This window comes from Priapulus caudatus, unplaced genomic scaffold (genome assembly GCF_000485595.1).
Source record: "Priapulus caudatus unplaced genomic scaffold, Priapulus_caudatus-5.0.1 Scaffold895, whole genome shotgun sequence".
In the NCBI taxonomy this organism is placed as follows: domain Eukaryota; kingdom Metazoa; phylum Priapulida; class Priapulimorpha; order Priapulimorphida; family Priapulidae; genus Priapulus; species Priapulus caudatus.
In genome coordinates, this window is record NW_014577956.1 from 28,116 (window position 1) to 47,304 (window position 19,189).

At 39.9% G+C, this 19,189-nt stretch overlaps 2 protein-coding genes across 3 annotated transcripts in view; both read left to right on the forward strand.

Moving 5' to 3' along the window:
• Positions 1 to 2,301: 2,301 nt before the first annotated feature.
• LOC106814271 lies at positions 2,302 to 8,881 on the forward strand. 2 transcript variants are annotated; one of them, XR_001394587.1, is made up of 2 exons: positions 2,302 to 5,100; positions 5,453 to 8,881. XR_001394587.1 is itself a non-coding variant. In XM_014818567.1 (2 exons), the coding sequence occupies exons 1-2, from the start codon at positions 4,696 to 4,698 to the stop codon at positions 8,660 to 8,662; spliced, it is 510 nt and encodes a 169-aa protein (XP_014674053.1). In that variant the 5' UTR covers positions 4,544 to 4,695; the 3' UTR covers positions 8,663 to 8,881. The 2 variants fall into 2 exon arrangements, 1 of the variants encoding a protein (XP_014674053.1); XM_014818567.1 differs by having other exon boundaries at positions 4,544 to 5,100; positions 8,558 to 8,881.
• Positions 8,882 to 17,893: 9,012 nt separating this feature from the next.
• LOC106814266 overlaps positions 17,894 to 19,189 on the forward strand; it is a 3,512-nt gene continuing 2,216 nt past the window's right edge. The window contains 4 exon segments of the mRNA XM_014818563.1: positions 17,894 to 18,324; positions 18,510 to 18,676; positions 18,678 to 18,828; positions 18,830 to 19,167. Coding sequence (XP_014674049.1) covers positions 18,044 to 18,324; positions 18,510 to 18,676; positions 18,678 to 18,828; positions 18,830 to 19,167 — 937 coding nt within the window. The 5' untranslated portion in view covers positions 17,894 to 18,043.

Consider the following 19,189-nt stretch of genomic DNA (forward strand, 5'->3'; position numbering starts at 1 on the left):
TATTTTTTAAACAAAAGCTCAACGTATTCCGGGAATGATTATGATGATAGATTTAGATATCTTTAATTTTGGTGAATCAATCAGAAAATGGATCAAATTGTTGCAAAATGATTCAGAATTTAGTGTTATCTCCAATGGTAATTTTTCTACAAGATTTAATCTAGAAAGGCTGTAGACAGGGTGATCAAATATCCTCATATATATTTATTCTCTGTGCTGAAATTTTAGCTTCAGCAGTTAGACAAAATACCCAGCTTAAAGATATAGACTTATGGGGCGAAGAATATAAAATTTCTCTATATGCTGATGATACCTACTTGTTCCTGGGCGGAAGTGAACAATCTATAACTGCAGCATATAACATCATGGAATTGTTTTATCAACTATCTGGGTTAAAAATGAATAAAGAAAAAACGAAGATATTGTGGATTGGTTTCTCATAAGCGCTTTTGTAGGGAAAACTGTCCAGAGTGGATTGTGGATGGCAGGTTAACAGCTCTAGGTGTATCTTTCAATACAGATCAACATAAAATGATCACGGAAAACTTAATACCAAAACTTAACTCCATCAAAAAATTGCTAAATATCTGGAAATCCAGAAACCTGACCCCTTTGGGTAAAATAACTATTATTAAATCTCTAGCACTTCCTAATGTTACTCATTTGCTTACTGTACTCCATGATTTGGACCTAACCTTAATAAAAGAGTTTGAAGACTTATTCTTTCAATTTATTTGGAACAAACCCCAAGGCAAAGTAAAAAAAAGTATATTAAAAAAGGAGTACTGTGAAGGTGGTCTAAAAATGATAGACTTAAAAAGTTATATCAAGGGTCTAAAGATATCATGGATTAAAAAGTAACAAAATCAGATAAATGGGCATTTTTCTTTAAAAACAAAATGCCTGACTCTTTTTTTGAAACAGGTGCTAACCAAATAGAAACAATAAACCAGCGAAAAAAATACACGGGAGCGGCGAGCGATTTCGTTACCGTCAGCTTTCAAAGTGCTCTGGTAACAACAATTACGACAGCGAAAATTTTGGAAGATACAAGAAAAAATCGCTCCCGTGTCGCCAGCAGCGTTCGAAATTAGTTCCGACCCGGGACCCGAGCCCACAAAGTTTTTGCTCGGGCCACCATCTCTACGAAACTCCCGGTCCTCCTCACTGGCACTTTTACCCTCATATCACACTGAAATACTACGGCTAGCGCAACGGCAGTTTAAACAGACTTCTAAACGGGAGCGCATAATACGACCCGTTCCTCAACGTAGATGGGGTATCCAAAAACAACAAGAGCTGCATGAACTAAAAATCACGACAGTCTAAGAAATCGATTGCGGCATCGCCGGCATGATTGTAGTGCAGCCCAGTGTTTTTATGACCGCATAACAATAAGTTTTTATATCGCAGGCCTTAATTATTGTGGGGAGTGAGGGCACGACCAGTGACACCTGACACGCACGTAATCAAAGCTGTTAACTGAATTCGTCACTTTTCTTAACGTAGAAAGTGGACTATTTTCATTCAGTTCGATATCTAGAAGCAATGTAAATACGAGTACTGTATATACTTAAAGATTCTAGGCACTTGTAACTTTGCGGATGTGCGGCAGCATTGATCTATGCATGGGGGTACCTAGCTCCAAGAAACGGTCTTTGCAAGGGTTAGAAGACCCTAGTGTCCCTAGAAGACCCTGTGTATATTGACGTTAGTCACTCCGCCTGGTCGGGTTAGGGGGTACCGTGGATTGGGGAGGAGAAAAACGAAAGTAAAACCTTGCCCAGAAGCTCCCCCGACATTCCTAGAGATTCCAGTACACGTTTTTTTAACATACTCAAAGTAACTAGCTTAACTTCATAACTCAAGTTTTGAACTTGCTCAGTCGATGTAAAAAAAAAGTTGAATAATGAAAAGAATTGAAGTAAAAAAAAAGAAACTTGAAAATAACCATACCATCATTACCATGATTATAATTCTTGATTTCCTGTCTTTGTCATGTTACCTGACTATGTGTACTGTGTAGTGCATGTCTGTCTGTGTGAATGAAATTGAATAAGAGTGCGATTGGTTTCTTAGTCTAGGTTCTTAGAGTGAAATGAGATGAAAAAAATGTGATCGGAGGTAATTTGTTGACGATTTTTTAACACTGATAGTCTGATACTGGTGCTGAGTGCTGAATGCTGATGAATGTTATTAGAGCTCAGTGCATCAAAATTATGAAAATCTCAACAAAATCATGCTATGAAAAAGTAGCTCTGGCCCAGCCTAAAATAGCTCCTGTAAAAAAAATTACGAGAGCTCTTTTTTAATACAAAATCAAAAGAGCTCTTGTAAAAAAAAGTAATTTTTAGGCTGCAATAAACTATCAAAAACCCATTTTGGAAGGATGTTACAATGGCCTGATCAGAATATAATGGCATTCTCAAGCCACAAAATAGTAAAGAAATTCTAAAGGAACCAATTTGGTTCAACAAGCATATCAAACTAGGCTATATAGAATCCTGGCACAGAAAAGGTATATTTGTTAAAAATCTCTTTAATGATAACGGTGATCGCATGCCATTAGGTCAATTAAAGGCAAAATATAATATAAAAGCCACCTTTATCGATGTAATAGGGTTGCACAAAGCAATTCCACAGGATTGGTTGGAGCAAATTACAAATTCCATTCTTCTCAACATCGGTCCATCAATATCACCTGCAGTCTATTCTGTATATTGCATCAAAAGGCTGTAAACAATTTTACAACCTATTTAATAAAAATCTAAATATAAAAAATGTTGGTAGTCAAGAAAAATGGTGTAAGGAATTAAACATCGTGCTGAATAGTGATGACTGGAAATATTTCTACAGCTTGCCTTTCCAGACTTCTACCGATACTAATCTTAGATACTTTCAACTAATACTGATACTTCCGAAATTTTACTTTTAGGCTTGTTACAGCCACCAATCTAGTAATTTCATACCTTGCGTATTAGGTATTTTGAGACAACCCCTATCACAAAACAAAGGTTTAGCAAAAAGTTTATTGGATCACAAATATTGGTAGGCTACTTCTAAACAATACGGCGAAATCAGAATGGAAGTGATATATAACCTAATGCCCAAGATAATAACACAGTAAAAACTACAAGAATCGTGATTTTTGTCATATTTTTACATATGAAGCAGTCTATTGTGTCTACATCAATCTTATTCCATTCAAACTACCATTCACATCTTGTAGATAGGTACCCTGGGACACATGCAAGAAACAGAATGTCAATATCACCTTGCATTTCCGAAGTTTATCATGATATACCCCTATGCATCTTAATGCATTATGTTGGATATACTGTTTTTTTTTTAATGGTCCCTGACGGAAAACGAAGCGATTTAGCAAAAATGTTTATGTGACCTAAGTTTGACATATTGAAACAAGGATCATCATGGTTTAAGAATGGAAGCAGTGTCTTAAAAAATGGTGAAGTTATAATGAGGAAAGACATTTCAAAATTATCTTTTTGTGACCTTTGGCTAAAACAATTTGCAACCTGATTGTCTCTATCTTGCTCCTGGGCCTCTATTTATACCCCCACCTAACTAGTTAAGGGTTATATAGCAATCACCTTGTCCCGTTGCGTCCCGTCTATGTCTAGTTCTGTAACTCGGTTATTTTTTGGTTCGCTTTTGATAAAACTTAGATTTGAACACCTTTCATGAATATATAAACTATATGCGACAATCAGCTGATTCTACGCATATTATTGAGTTGAGCTTGCATCCGATTGGTTGAAATGGCTAGTGCTATAACTCGGTTATTTCTGCTCCTATTTTGATACAACCTGGGATTTCAACACCTTTCATGACCATATAAACCATATGCAACAATCGGCTGATTTCATGCATATTAATGAGTTCAGCTTGCATCTGATTGGTTGAAATGGCTAGTGCTATAACTCGGTTATTTCTGCTCCCATTTTGATACAACCTGGGATTTTAACACCTTTCATGACTATATAAACCATATGCAACAATCAGCTGATATCATGCATGTTAACGAGTTAAGCTTGCATCTGATCAACATTGACCACCATGATAACAAGGTGATTCGTGGGGGTATGAATCACGTCAGTGATAGTTCTAGTTTCAAATTGGAAAACACCTATCCTCATAAAACGCCAAAAAAATTTCATGCTTACCAACTTTGACTTGTTGTGAATTTTATTATTTCAAAAAATAGATGAGGTAAAGAAGACTTTTTTATGGACGGGCCTCCAGCTATTATTGTAAAAAATATTTTTCAAAATACGTCAATAAATAAATTTCGCAAGTCAGTTTTACTGGTTTCATCACGTGGCTTTGTAGCTTTTATACAAAATAACATTTGGTGGTCCTTGACTTGTGGCGTTGTGTATATGTACTACACTAATGGTACAAGGAAATTTACTATACATCAACCGATGGTAATGTAATGTCATGTTATGAGACCTCTACAAATTACCATTCCTACAGTATGTGTACATCTGGCCAATTTCTTTCTCTTTTGTGTTTTAGGCTGTTGAGCAAGACTCTGAAATAGAAGTCTTGGCAAGTTGCGCCATTTGTCATCGCTGCACAACACATGCGCATCCTGTGGCTTTATTACACCTGGTGGCTGCTGACGCCTACAATCATGGACTGATTCTGCGCCAATTTGGAGACCGTGAAGGCATGATGGAAGGTCAACTTGTTTGTGAATTATGTTCCCACTATGTCTGTGCACGTACCAAACAACATGCCAAATCACCTGCCTGGAAACATGCCTGGCCTGCAGTCATCTGGACATGCCTCACCAAACAGCAGTATGCTGATCCTTTCACGTTTATGCAGTTTCTGGCTGATGACCTGCGCACTTCCTGGATGCATGCTGTAGGTCAATGGCTGCCAGCTATGCGGCAAGCTCTGTGCATTCAACCACAATTTTCTGACACAACCAGAAAAATGCGCACATTTAAAGAAGACTTGGATAGCGGCGAGCTTCGACGACTTATGCGTGCTCCTGATAATGCCTGCCTCCCGGAGGTGCGCTGCCCCATGGGTTGTTACCTGTACATGGACGATAGGGTTGATTCAAAGGTACAACATCTGTCTATTGCACATTATTTGGCAACAATCGTCCCAAGCTATCAGGCATTTAACGCTACTCCCAAGTATTTCCTGGGTTGAGACCAGACTGGACAATCCCTATCGTTGATTTGGATTGGGTTGTTGCTCCATCCCTCATAGTGGATAAAAAACTCTGGACTATCTCTCATCATGTGTTTGCAGAAGAATCACTGTGATGGCAGGACTCCTTTCCTACATGTTCCTGAACATCCTTTGCTTGGAAGCAGCGCCCCTCAAGCCCCAGATTATCTAGCTCCAGCTGTTGTGAGTGCCTGTCTCGTTAAAGCTGGCAGATCCAACCGGTATAATACTTCTTTTCCAGTCTTCGAGCAGGAAGGCAGCAGTGGTGGGTTGTCAACTCTGCGCCTGTGCACACTTGCAAAAAAGTTCAACATGACACATGACATTTGTTTGTCCAGTGGCCTAACACTGCATCATCGTCCAGACATACTGCAGTATGCCGTGCAATAGCCAGTCTTTGAGGAAGGTGCTATCGCTGCAACATTGCAGGCCTACAAGACCCAAAAGATGCTGGACGAAGTCATAACTTAGTATGCTGCAGCAGCTACCTTTATCGATGAAGAGGATGCCTATATGGCCACTACAGCATTTAATTCGCAGGCCGCTGCAGCTGTTGGTCATCTCCAAATGCCGGCAGCAAAGACTCGCCCTCACGACTGTATGCTCGTAGTCCATCCGCATATTCCCATTGGGCACAAAGCCTTCCCTATGCCCAGAGGGCGAGCTACTCGAGCGAATCCTAACTTGCCGATGACTTGGTTGTTGTACGCCACCATCCAGTCCTTGATCCATGTGCGCGTTTTGCATACATATTTCCTTCAGTATGTGTGGTCACATGTAAATTCTGCTGTACAGAAAGATTTACTGAAAGTCGTCAAACAGTATGCTGCAAATTCGTTTAGCTTTAGTGTTAGTTTAGGAATATTAGTCTAGACAGGGGTGCAGATCTGGTGTTAGACATGTGGGTTATGGCAGGTGTTTTGAGTAGACAAAGCGTTAGGCAGTTGTGTGTGATTGGTCGAGGAGAATTTTGAAATGAGTATGATTGGTGGAGAGTTTGCATAGAAATAGAAATTTGAAGAGAGGTCGGGAGTTGAGTTCTGGATTCTGGGTGTTAGCGCGTACCGTTCGAGACCTGTATTAGTTGTAAACAATATATTCTTTTAGTGAACACAAAATTTATACTTCGTCTTTGATTTTTTTACTCTAAATTATTTCATTAAAATCTCTTTGGTGTAACTTCAACGCTACAATAGATATGATGCTTCTAACCCTTCAGGATGTTACAACATTGTAGCCGATCTGGAACACTCTCTAACTAGTTGTTTAACCGGCAGATTACCCATATCACTCGTTCCACCATCACATTTTCAAAGTATTTTACATGGGATTAAACAGGTTATTCCGAACCCTGACTACGACTACCTCGCGATGCCCAAACCCGTACACGATACCATTCTGTATTACTATAGCTTACTGCAGACAATAGTTATACCAGTTCAAAATTCCTTTCACGTACTAACATTTTTACTGCTTAAACATGTTGGCCAAATTTTTAATATATTCCAAATATTACAAGTGCCAGAATATATTAACGGCACCCAAGCTAGTGCTTATTACGTACTTGACAAAGAGTACATTGCATTTGCTCAGGATAAAACACGCAATTTTTATCCCGAATCTAACCTAGTTCGTGAGTGCCTCTATGAAACGCATATCTGTCAAGCAGAGTCGGAAATTTACTATGTGTGAGGTTCAAAAGATTGTCTAGTGGCACTTTTTCTAAAACACACATCTCACGTCCAATCTTTTTGTCAACGTAGGGTCATATAATCATAAAGTAGTTTTATTTTATTAATAAATGCATAATAGTTTTTATATTTTCAGTATTAGTCAGAACAAATTGACGGCTATTATCAAGCATTACAAAGAAAATGGACTTGCACTCTGATTTAAAAAGTCAGTCAAACGGCACTTCAAACCCAAGACTTCTCCGTCACGAGGATATTGAGCGAGTCGTTTCATTTATCGTGAATTTCGCTGAGGCACATGGACTTGTACTGTCAGGAAGGATACCAGGATAAACGCTTTGATATAAAGCTCCTTCCATCGCATGAGACAAAGGCATCTGTTTGGCGAAAGTACAAAGTTGCTATGGAAACTTTAGGCAAGTTAAAATGTCAAAACTAACAAATTCAATTTAGATCCCATTCTCACAATATCCCAAACAAAGTCATTAAAGTAGTTAAACTTATCGCTATCAGATGAAGAGGTATGCCCTAGTGAATACCGGTAACTGTATAGACACAGATCTTATAAACTGCATAATAGCCTAGTATTTCTTATTATATATTTGTAGGTTTGCGTGCAGTCAAGGTACACTCGTTCAGAAATCTGTGGCGGACCCTTACATAGGCCAATGACCGATTTGTGTTGGATCTGTCACAAAAATAATTCTACAGTGTATAATAGTGCAAATATGAACGATGAGCAAAAATCAGAGCAACTTAAGAAGCAAGAGCATCTTTTGCAAGTCACAACTGAGCGATCAGTCTACCAAGGACTTGGGGACTCAAAACGTGTCTTAGAGGACACAAACTGGCGGCTTGGACAGAGTGAACCCTGTTCCAAGTATCTGTCCATGCACTATAGTTTTGACTTTGCCCAGCAGCTGCCTTATCCATCCGACCCAATGCAACCAGTGCCAATGTATTTTTTGTGTCGGCGCAACTGTGGCTTGTTTGGAGTTTGTTGCGAGGCATTTCTCCAGCAAGTGAACTACCTCATCGATGAGTCTGCTTGTATCAGCAAAGGCTCAAATGCTGTGATAAATTACATCGATAACTTTTTCTCCGAGTATGGCTTGGGTAAGGTTTCCGTTCACTTGAATTGTGATAACTGTTCCGGACAGAACAAAAACAATTACATGCTGTGGTATCTGTTGTGGAGAGTGATTTGTGGATAAAATTTCCACATCGAAATGCACTTTCCCATCACTGGCCACACAAAATTTGCTCTGGATTGGTGTTTCGGCTTGGTCAAGCAACGTTTCAGGCGAACACTTGTATCTTGTCTAGATGATATCGCGGATGTAGTAAATATGAGTACTTTAAAAGGCATCGATGTAGCAGCCAAGGTTGGACTGGAAGACGGCGCGAGTGCAGCAGAGAAATTGGCAGGAATTCCTCGCCCCTTATTTCAAGAAGCTGCCTGCCATTAAAAATTTCCATCATTTTAGGTATGTACTCCATCAATAGTATAGGCTAAAATTAATTATTTTTATCTGTATTGCAGGACCTTTTTTCAGATGATCATTGGTAAGGAATTAGTTTACCTATTAAATAGACATTCACAGGCAATTCACAAGTATAATTTTTTAACACAATTTAATTCTTATATTTTGCAGGGTTGGATCCGAGAGCCCAGGCACAGTTTACATGCGCGAGTATTCTGGTTCGAAAGAAGTTGCCTTCAATATCCTGAAGAATGTGAAGATTCTACCCCCGACTGAACGACCAGCCGAATTACTACCTCCTGGTCTAGACGGGAAAAGGCAGACCTACCTCTACCAGAAAATTAGAGTTTTGTACGGATGTGACAAAAGACATTACGTGCCCCCTCCCTGTCAACATACTGGAAGATAATGACAGCAACAATGAAGAACTGCCACTAGCTATCTACATAAAGCCGCCAGCAACGAAAAAAACTAGGAAATTAACAGTGTGAACATTTTGGCTCAGTGACAGTGAACCTGTGTACTTAATTTTTTAATTTTTTTAATTTTTAGTTAAAAATGGTTTTAAATAAATATATTTTAATTTAATTAATATATTAATAATCTTATAGTTTATTGATAATCAAATGAAATTTTAGTATGTAGTCCAGGACCCATTGGGGAATGCACCTGCCAAATTTCAAGTTCATAGCTTTATGGTTGCTATAACATCACTTGGATTAGACCAGGGTTCTGCCCACGGTGGGCGGCGGTGGGCGGGTGTGCTCAGAATGCAGGAAATTGAGTTTCAGACTATCCAAATTCAAAACTTTTTTTGGCATGCATGCCCCCCGGACCCCCCTAGATTGGCTTCGCGCCTCCGGCTGGATGCGCCCGGCACTAAAAAATCCTGGGCAGAACCCTGTTAGACGTACCGTAAGAGTGGATGAATTAGTCCATGAGCCAAGCCAGCCCTCAAAAATTTGGGTTTCATTACCAAAGAGGTGAACAGATCCAACATGGATTTTTGGTTAGCCTAATATATGAAGTGTCCAAAATCACTTGATGGACTTTTGGGTCACTTTGCCAAATGCCCGTATGGCGGTTAACTTTAAAGATGGCCGCCATTATTTCACCAAAATGTGTGGAGTCAGACAATTATGCATAACTCACTACAGGAATGTCGTATTAACATGTAGTTGCGCTTAAAATGTTCGTATTGAGATTCCGTATCTGGTGATATATTGATTACATTTAAATTATTTTTTTGGTATTATCTGTTCCAAAATTAAAGTTGTTCCTAAAAAAAGTGCTGTCTTTATGCTTTTTTTCACATCTGTCTTCAAAAGTTGTCTACCAATTATTGTTAGAATATAATTTTTGCCAAATTTGTGTTTGGTTATCTAGAAGGGTTCATTAAGTATCCATAGAATGTCTTACATTGACATTTTGCCACTTCACATGATCTGCAGGCATCTTTTTCGACATGAGACTTTTCAATTTTTCGGCATTTTGAGGTATGGTTAATGTTGGATCTCATATACTACACAACATGTAAAGGCTTGTTCGAATAGTCTTGATTCAACATTCTAAGTCTATAGGTTAAGTTGAGCTGTGGATTTTAAGTGATACTATAGTTAGTATCACATCTATAGGTGGCACCACCTATCAGTCACTATAGGTGGCACCACCTATCGGTCCACCAAAATTAAACTGAAAGTAAATTAACAGTCACGCTTGAGAGAGCATGATTTGCACCACCACTCAAATCATTGTTTGGACAACCTGGGTCCTTGACCGATGCTAATGGTGCCCTGTCCTAATCCCAGGATACAGAACAGTAAGTATTGAAGGGGTTCTGACCTTCAAAAGTAGAAATTCCTGTATCTGTTGACCAAATATTCTAGGTGTTCATTACATGCATGGTGGAGTGTAATCCCAGGGTGTGATTCATCATGCAGACTGCAATGCATCTTTTACACATGTCATTCTTTGGTGGACAAAACTGCATGGATGTTGGAGATTATACTTATAGGCCTATTTATACTTGGTATTGATGATTGGCATGATATTGTTGATGAATGTCATGATTTCTTGTCAACTGTTTAAACCATTAGGCCTATGTCATGTATGTAGAGGCGCAAAGAAATTCGTTATTTTTCTAATAAATCCAATTGGTGGAATGGATAGGATGTAGATTGCCTCTAATTATCCAGTGACATATATAAGGTCTACTAAATGCTACAGAAGATGGACTACAGAGTAGGCCAATAAAAATTCCCCTGAACAATAGTATATAATAGAATATTCTACTCTTTCAGGACAGATTTGAGGGGTCTTGCAGCTACTGAGATGACAAATTAATGGCTGGACACTTGCCAAACCTTTGGCTTTAGCAAATCCGACCTCTAATGCCAAGAAACTAAACGGTAGGTATTGAAGAGTTCATTGCTTGGAATAAATGCAAGATGACTGGTGAAAATGATGAATGCCATTGACTGTGACCTCTGATGCCTAGATTTGCCTGCGTTATCAACTGACAATCACAGAGCTACCTACCTCCACAGTTGACGACAACTTGGAATTATCCCAAAGGTTATTCCATGGGTAAATGTAAGTTCCTATTCTTTCAGGTGTTACTGTAAAGAGATTGTTTCTGACAATGGCTGATGACTACCCTACAAAGGAAAGACGACCGAAGATTAACATTGTTTCATGTATAATATGTGGGAAGGATGCACCATCACATGACCTCGTTAGACTGAAGGATATCAATTCGTGGCAAACACTCAGTGAAGCTGCAACGATCAGAAATTTTGACCCAATCTTAAACATTTAAATGGCTAATCCGAATGCTGTACCCGATGTATGGTATCATCGTGAATGTAGATCTGATTTCACCCACAAATAAGCGCTGACCAAACTTAAGAAGGTTACTGGTGTTTCTCATGTTTGTGAAAAAACCTCCCCAGAATTACGGCAATCATTACGCCAAGGAACGCCAAGGACGGGTATATGCATCTTTTGTGAACGCACGAAATGTCTAAAGGGTACATCAACTCGAGAAACCTTGATTCAAGCTAAGGACCTACGCGCCGACACAACAATTCGATCTATTGCAATTCAAAAAGAGGACACAAAGATTCTGGCAATTACATCAAGAGATATTGTCGCAGCCGAAGCCCATTACCATGCATCGTGTTACAAAAGATACACAAGAAGTTCAGGGAATCTAGAAACCTCCGAATCAGTTGATGTTGACGATGCTAACGAAGACATTAAAAAAGCCGAGACTACCGCACTACAGTTGTTGTACAAGTGCATATGTGTCGACCTGTTTTCAAATCGCCAAATTGTTCCTTTAGTAGACATTACTTCAAAGCATAAGTCTCTGTTACGTGATGAAGGCATTAACTAAGTGTCAACACTGAGAGCACATGACATATATGGGGGTTACACAAACTGACTTTTTACATGAGGTACATGTCTTAGTTCTACGTCCCTTCAATAGGGGGCGACATTTCATTGATTGTTATGGAGTGGAGTGGATTTGCCCGGACACCTATATTTTCATTTTTTTTAGAAACTAGTGTATTTAATAGCTTTTTTTTGCTATGGATATTGTACTCCTACCAACTTTAAATGAACATATGGCTATATGAGTGTTTGAATGTAGAAAACTTGGAGAAACTGGGACATTTAATATGCTAACATAGATCTCGGACATTCTAAAATGTAGCAAAAAAACATGTTTTTCTGCCTAAAACTCAAAAACCGTGTGCAATAAAGTGCTGAAAGTTTATTTCCAAGTGGAAATACCCCCAATCTACATTTTAATGGTTATAATGCTTACTGGAATTCATTAATAAAAAAATGTGAGGCTTGGACAAAAAAAAACCATATAAATCACGTTGATTTATATGCTCTGGTACCAGGGTACGTTCCGATAGTACCCTGGGGAACTGTTACTCTTCGTGGTGAAGATGGGATGGAAATAGACGTCACCGTAGATGTGCCAACTATGGAGCGGCTTGAAGCAGGAGGTCAGTAGTCAAATCACTGTCAAGTATTGGCTACACGTACAATATAAATATATTTATTGAAAATGCATTGCTTCATAATTAGTAGTAATTGTCATTGTACTTATATGAAATGTATACTTATGGTAACAGATCACGAGCTGGCACAAACTATGATGAGAAATCATAGAGAGTCAGAGACAGGTAACAATTTCGGTGCGCATTAATCCGTTCCTTAATCGTTGCATGTTGAAAAACAAGTTTTTGAATTAGGATTGTTGGATCATTGTTCATTTCGTGTTTCAGTAATTGACTGGCATGCAGTTTCTTCATTTAGATGCTTTTATGTTCTAGTTGGAAGTGAATAACTATTGTTCCAGTGGCAAGTTTTTTCAGTTAATTTTCATTACCATGAACTAAGATGGTTTTATAACTAACTAACTAATAAACCAAATTATCGTACCTCATTATATAACGCAATGCTATTTTCCTGCTCGCTGCCATTGGTTATTTCGCAATGTTAACTAGCCATGTGATATTGCCATGTGATAATTGATGCAATATCACCCGCTCAGACCGAAGTACCCTGAAGTTGCTAGTGGAAGTGCACGAAGATTTATGTTCATGTTTTTTAAATAATTAAATATCATTTAATTTAACATTTAATAGTTTGTTTCTCTTAATATTGGTATGTTTATTCGGTATAATGAAATGAATAATGACTGGCATGGAGGGTAATATTGCAGATGGTCTCCCCTTGGAACCAATACTTCTCTCAGCTGACTAATGGAACTAGCTCCGATAGGACTTGGCTCTCTGAGGAATATTGGTTCCTCGGGTAGGCAATCCGCAATATCCCCCTTCAGGCCTGTTATTATTTTTATACTAGCGCAGGTTAATTTTCTTTACCCTGAACATGAAATCAAACTTTTTGACTTCAACCAAATCATTACTTGCTGTCTTACGCAACAAAATGTTTCAACAAAATGTTTCAAGTTCAAAATCAGAGATTATTATATTTTTATATATCATGAAGGGTTACATACAGCCAATAGTTTTCTGTTTGTACAACACTAGCAAGTGTGTTATCAATTTAAACAGTATTTGGCAAGTTTCCCATCTGTAGGATCAACTCCTTTCGTATGATTCATTCGTTCTTGAATAGCTCCCACAGGTAGTCAGCTAGAGGTTGATTGTGTGTGGAGCGTGGGGTCAACACGAGAGTTGATTCGACTTCGGGAATCAAATCTCGATAAATTCAACTCATCACGTACCCCAAACAAAAGGGTTTGGGAACAAATTGCGGTTGAACTAAGACCTATATTGGTGGTAAGCTTACATGCATGTTTTTAGACAAAATCTCAAAAGTAAGCAGGGAAAAACTGTTTAATATGACTACCTTAGTAAGATGAATAAAACTTTAAAAATTAGATTCAAATATCTCTATAATTTTATACGATTTGTTGTCTGTTGAAACTTGCAATCATACAATTACACACGTAACATAACCACATTGGAAACAATCACACGAGTCATTGCAATACTACAATATAAAAATATCCTTCAGGTGACAGGTTTGCAGGTTGAAACAAAGTGGAAAAACCTGGTCAGAAAGTACAAAAGTGTTGTTGACCACAATGCAAAATCCGGCAATGGTCGGAAAACATGGGTGTTCTTTGATGACATGGAAAATGTCCTCAAGGACGCCCCTAACATCCGGCAGCATTTTACTGCAGGCTCTATGCCAGGAGCCTCCGGTGCTGTGCCTGAGGAGGGGTCTACACCAGGATCCTACACGTCCACTGCAGGAAATTCTTCGGGTAATGAATTTTCTTGCATGGACCGGAATTGAATTACTGTATATACTCGTGTATAAGTCGATCTTGTATATAGGTCGACCCAATTTTGTCCAATAATTCAATAATTTATAATATGCCTCGTGTATAGGAATTTGCCTGTGATACCGTATATATGATATGATAAAGACATTATACGGTGAGTTATATGTTAGTGAGCTTCATCTGCTAAAGGCACTACACATCTTTTCATTACTAATTGGTACATATTTTTTATCTTGATTGTTTACTGGTAATAACTGGTAAATATTTTTTATGTCTGAAGCTCAGAGTTGCTCCTAGCCAATTCCCATCATGCACAGATTTCAACCAATTAAAACTATTACTCGTGTATACGTCGACTACTCCCTTTTTTGCTGAAGAATTTGGCCCTCAAAACGACCTATGCACAAGTATATACGTTAATTTTAAAACTTATGAATTTGTTTTTAATAAATTGGAAATTAAATTAATAATTCGCGCAAATATGAGTCGAAGTCTGATGGTCTTCGGTCACTATTAATCGAGTTGAAAGAAGATACCAGAGCGGCCGAGGAGGCAAGACTGAAGGCGGCCAGAGAGATGCATGATGAGAAAATGTTATCTGCATTTCTAGATGTATTTAACTCGAGTAAATAAATGTGATTATAAAAACCCTCCCTGTTAACACTGAAAATGTGGAACATCATTTAACTCTATGCAACTTATCTAACTAATAATTAAATATCATGCAACTCTTCATATGTGACATACCAGGGGTTGTCTGATAAATGCTCGATGATTAAATATGACACCCCAAGCTATCTACCACAGCCTGTCTTCTCAGGGATCCTGCAGTGTTTCCGGATCCGAGACCAGGAGTTGATGCCTAAGAATAGGACTAAGAATAGCTTTACGGCCCCGACGATGTGCGTATGCACCGTTAGCACTAGTCTTGTTAATTAGTAGCAATAATCGTATTAGCATGTTCGTAAAGCGCACTATAAGTGACACGCGCTTCATTTAAACGCATATATTCGACAGACGCCGTTTAAAGCGGCCTGGTTGTACCTCTGTTTATTCCGCGGCTTATACGCGACCGCATTCTACAATTCGTTTCACGCCGCTATGGCAATTACCGGGCAGTCATTATCGCATACTGCCCCGGCTACGACACCGTTCCACGTATTACGCCCACCACTTGACATTGTCAGGATCACGCAAACAGCGGTCAAGACGACGCACGGCATCTGCCAACGCCGCCGCCTTACACCTGCGTCGCCTGCGCTGGCATTAGCATACAGGATACCTGCGCCAGAAGCCAGCCGACAGCAGCGGAAGCGGCAGCAGCAGCAGCTACCAGCAGGGACCTGCGCCGCCTGCGTTTACACCAGCGCCGCCTGCTTGCATCCGGGCACCTGCCACCTGCCTGCACCTGCGCTTCATGTGCCAGCGTCGCCGCGGCCTGTTCCGGCGATACCTGTGCCGAGTGGCGATGGCAGCATAGGCTACTCGCCCCGCCGCGGGCACGCGACACCGGAGACTCCACCGACGACGATCCATGGAGCCCCGCACCCCCACCCCCCGACCGCTATTACGCCGGCCATTTCGTCGGGTCGGGCACGAACTCCGACCCCACGATATACGAGTTCATCGTTGGCGAGGAGGACGACCCGGCGCGAACGACGTTCCATCCGGAACATGTACGCCAGATGGCCGCAACGGCCATCGTGGCCGCTCTGTCGCGAGCGGCCGCCAGGTCGCCAGCAACCACCTCCAACGACGGACACGAAGAGGAGGGCGTACACTGAGGAATGTCAATTGTGTCAATCTATTGTACGATTATGTATTGTATATTGTATATTGTAGATTGTGTATTGGACGATTAGGTCCCTTCAGGACAAGGGTATAAACCGTCGGGGATCGATGCGTTATTGTGTTATAATATGTTAGGAATTGTGTATTAATTCAGTTTATTGTATTATTGTAGTTAGCATGCCACGCCGTCGATCCCCCCCCCCTGTGGACAGCCAGCCGGGAGGCTGGCAGATCGATGTTTACTTTAGTGACCACTTTAGTGACCACTTTAGTGAACATCGTTTTAGTGGGGGGAGAAGTGTAACGATGCCGTTACAGGGGCGAGAGTTGCTCTCCCCCCCTCCCCGACACGACGCGAAGCGAAGGTATTGATTGAACAGCATTGCCCCTGCAACCAGAGGCAATCAATAGCAGCCGCACGCGGCCGCAGTTATGGCTGCCTGCAGTTAAGATGGCTGCCGAGTGTCGCGATAATGGGGTGCTAGCTGATTTGAGGGATTAACTTCTACGGACGCCGGGACACTCCGTGCGTGGGGCCCTGATAAAACGCCGCAAGACGAGCCTGTCTTCGAGGAACTCTCTCCCGAACTCCAGACGCGACCAACTTGTACCTTTGTAAGCAGTGCCAGTGTGAATCTAAATTAAACCAACTAGTCATTTATATAATTCTTCTGATTGGCTCTTTCTATGAATTGCGGAAACATAACATAGCATAACCAACAATAGTCAAGTAACGTTAAATCCAACGTTACAAATCAGTACAGAATGCCAGTAGAAATTATACGATTTAAGAGCCATAACCATCTTCAATCAAATTTAGCTTTTAGAATTTCACTGTGACATTGCTAGGCCTCATACATCAGCAATGTATGATTCTACTTAAAGCCAAACCCGTCAGTACAAATTCTTCTAACAGTAAACAACATCAGTTTAACCCTTCCTCTTGAGCCTCAAAAGGCTTATCTCGACACTAGTCTTCTGCATAGATAGCAGAAAGTACAGTTTCCAGTCAATAGTAAAGATGAGAGAGAATATCTCCATATAGTAAATGATGAGGAAGAGAATCGTCGCAATAGTAAAGATGAGGAAGATAGAATCATGTCAATGCGTAAAGATAGAAGGAAGAGAATTCGTGTCAATGCGCTAAGATAGAAGGAGAATCATGTCAATTAGTAAAGATGAGAAAGAGAATCGTTGTCAATAGTTAAAGATGAGCGAAGAGATCGTCGCAATAGTAAAGATGAGGAAGAGATCGTGGCAGATAAGCTACAAGATAGGGGGAAAGAAATTCGTGGCCTAATAGTCAAACGATGAGAAGACAATCGTGGCAATATTAAAGACTGCAGGAGAGAATGCGTGGCCAATAGTAAAGAAATAGGAAGAGGATCGTGTTAGCAGTAAAGCTAGGCGAAGAGGATTTGTCAGCAGTACAGGATGATGATGAGGCATACTGCTCAGTGTACAGATTAGCGAAGAGTATTGTGTAGCAGTACAGAATGAGGAGAGGATACTGTCAGTGATACAGAGGAGAAGAGAATATATGTGTTGCAACGTATCAGATTGCGAGATGGATAGTTGCCAGCGTATCACAAACAATGCATACTGTGATGTATTTCAAATTAAGGATGATGAATGGTGTAAGCAGCAAGAAACACACAAAGGAGAGTTGTATGGCAGCAAACACTAGAAATAAAAATGATTACTGTCAGCAGAGGAAGTAATAATGATTCCAGACATGTCAGCATACAATACCAATAATAGCGCAGCAAACAGGTGCATTCCAAATACCGCTGACATCTAAAGCAGCACTGAGCCTAATGGTACTGTGAAAAATTATATGCAAACGGTGCCGATCGTCAATGGAACTAAGTTCACTCTGAAGAACATGAAGTGGCTAAAATTCGTGCCATGCCAAAGATGTCAAAACGTAGAAGAGGGGCATGGGTAATATTGGTGGGCAAAGGTGACTTTAAACACAATCTAAAGCAAGGACAGAAAACAAAGGTATGGTACTTCAAAAGTATAGGATGGGAAAAAGAAATCCAGGCTTAGAGACAAACGACTGCCTGCCTTGTGAATTTTGTTTAGCAAGTTATAGCAAAAAGGCGCTATGGAAGCACCAAAAACATTGTGTAGCGAATTCTAGGATAGGTAATATTAAAAGAGGAGCAGCACAGGCCCATGGCCGCCTTCTTCTTTCCACATCGTCTTCTTCTCTGGAGAAGATCTTGGTCACTATGAAAGATGACAACATCACTGCAATAGTTGAAAGGGATCCTCTCATTAAAAAGTTTGGAGAGAGGTTGGTGTAAAAATATATTAACAAAAGCCATTTAAAGAACATGATTGAACAAAAATTGCGTTAAATAGCTAGGTTAGTTAATGTTGGACCTCAAGTAAAACAAGACATGACGAAGTTGGAGGATTTTCTGTCGCCTGCTAATTTTTATGACATGAAAAAATGTGTGAGATTGCTCACTGGATATAATATAGAAGCTATAAGAAGCCATCCCTTGCCATGAAGCTTGGGATTTCTCTAAAAAAATGTGCTGTCATAGCAAGGGCATTAGCTATTAAAAATGACAGCACAGAAGCAGAAAGAAAGGCGTCCCAATATTTGGAGTTGCACACAGTAGAGTTTACTACAATTTCAAGCAAGTACACTGGAAGACCGACAGTGCAACACAACAAAACAGCTACCACTGTTTGAAGATGTAGTGAAGCTTAATGAGTATCTCAGCGACAAAGCATCAGCTTATCAAAAAGAACAAAAAAATAGTGCCACATATGTAAAGCTAGCCAAAGTCAACCTTACAAGTTATATTGTTTAATCGCAAACGAAGTGGAGAGGCAGAAAAAATAAAACTAACAGACTACAAGAATGGTCTCATGAACGACATAGCAGACAGTGAAATTCTATCACACCTTGACACTTTTGAGAAGAAACTTGTTACCGAGTTAAAACGTGTCGAGATAAAAGGAAAGCACGGTCGAAGAGTACCAATACTTCTGACAGAGGGTATGGTAGCAAGCATAAATTACATGCTGTCAATGAGAGAAACAGTAGTTGTAGATGATGAAGAGCCACTCCTGTTTGCTCGCCCAGGAAACTGTCTGTCTCCTTATAGAGGACATATTGTTGACTCTGAATGTGCTTCCGCATGTGGAGCTCA

What these genes read in the sequence shown, in the direction of transcription:
- LOC106814271 (XM_014818567.1), top strand. Translation starts at nt 4,696, where the DNA reads ATGATGGAAGGTCAACTTGTTTGTGAATTATGTTCCCACTATGTCTGT. An exon ending in ACGATAGGGTTGATTCAAAG is followed by an intron (nt 5,101 to 8,557) that starts GTACAACATCTG and finishes TATATTTTGCAG; the next exon opens with GGTTGGATCCGAGAGCCCAG.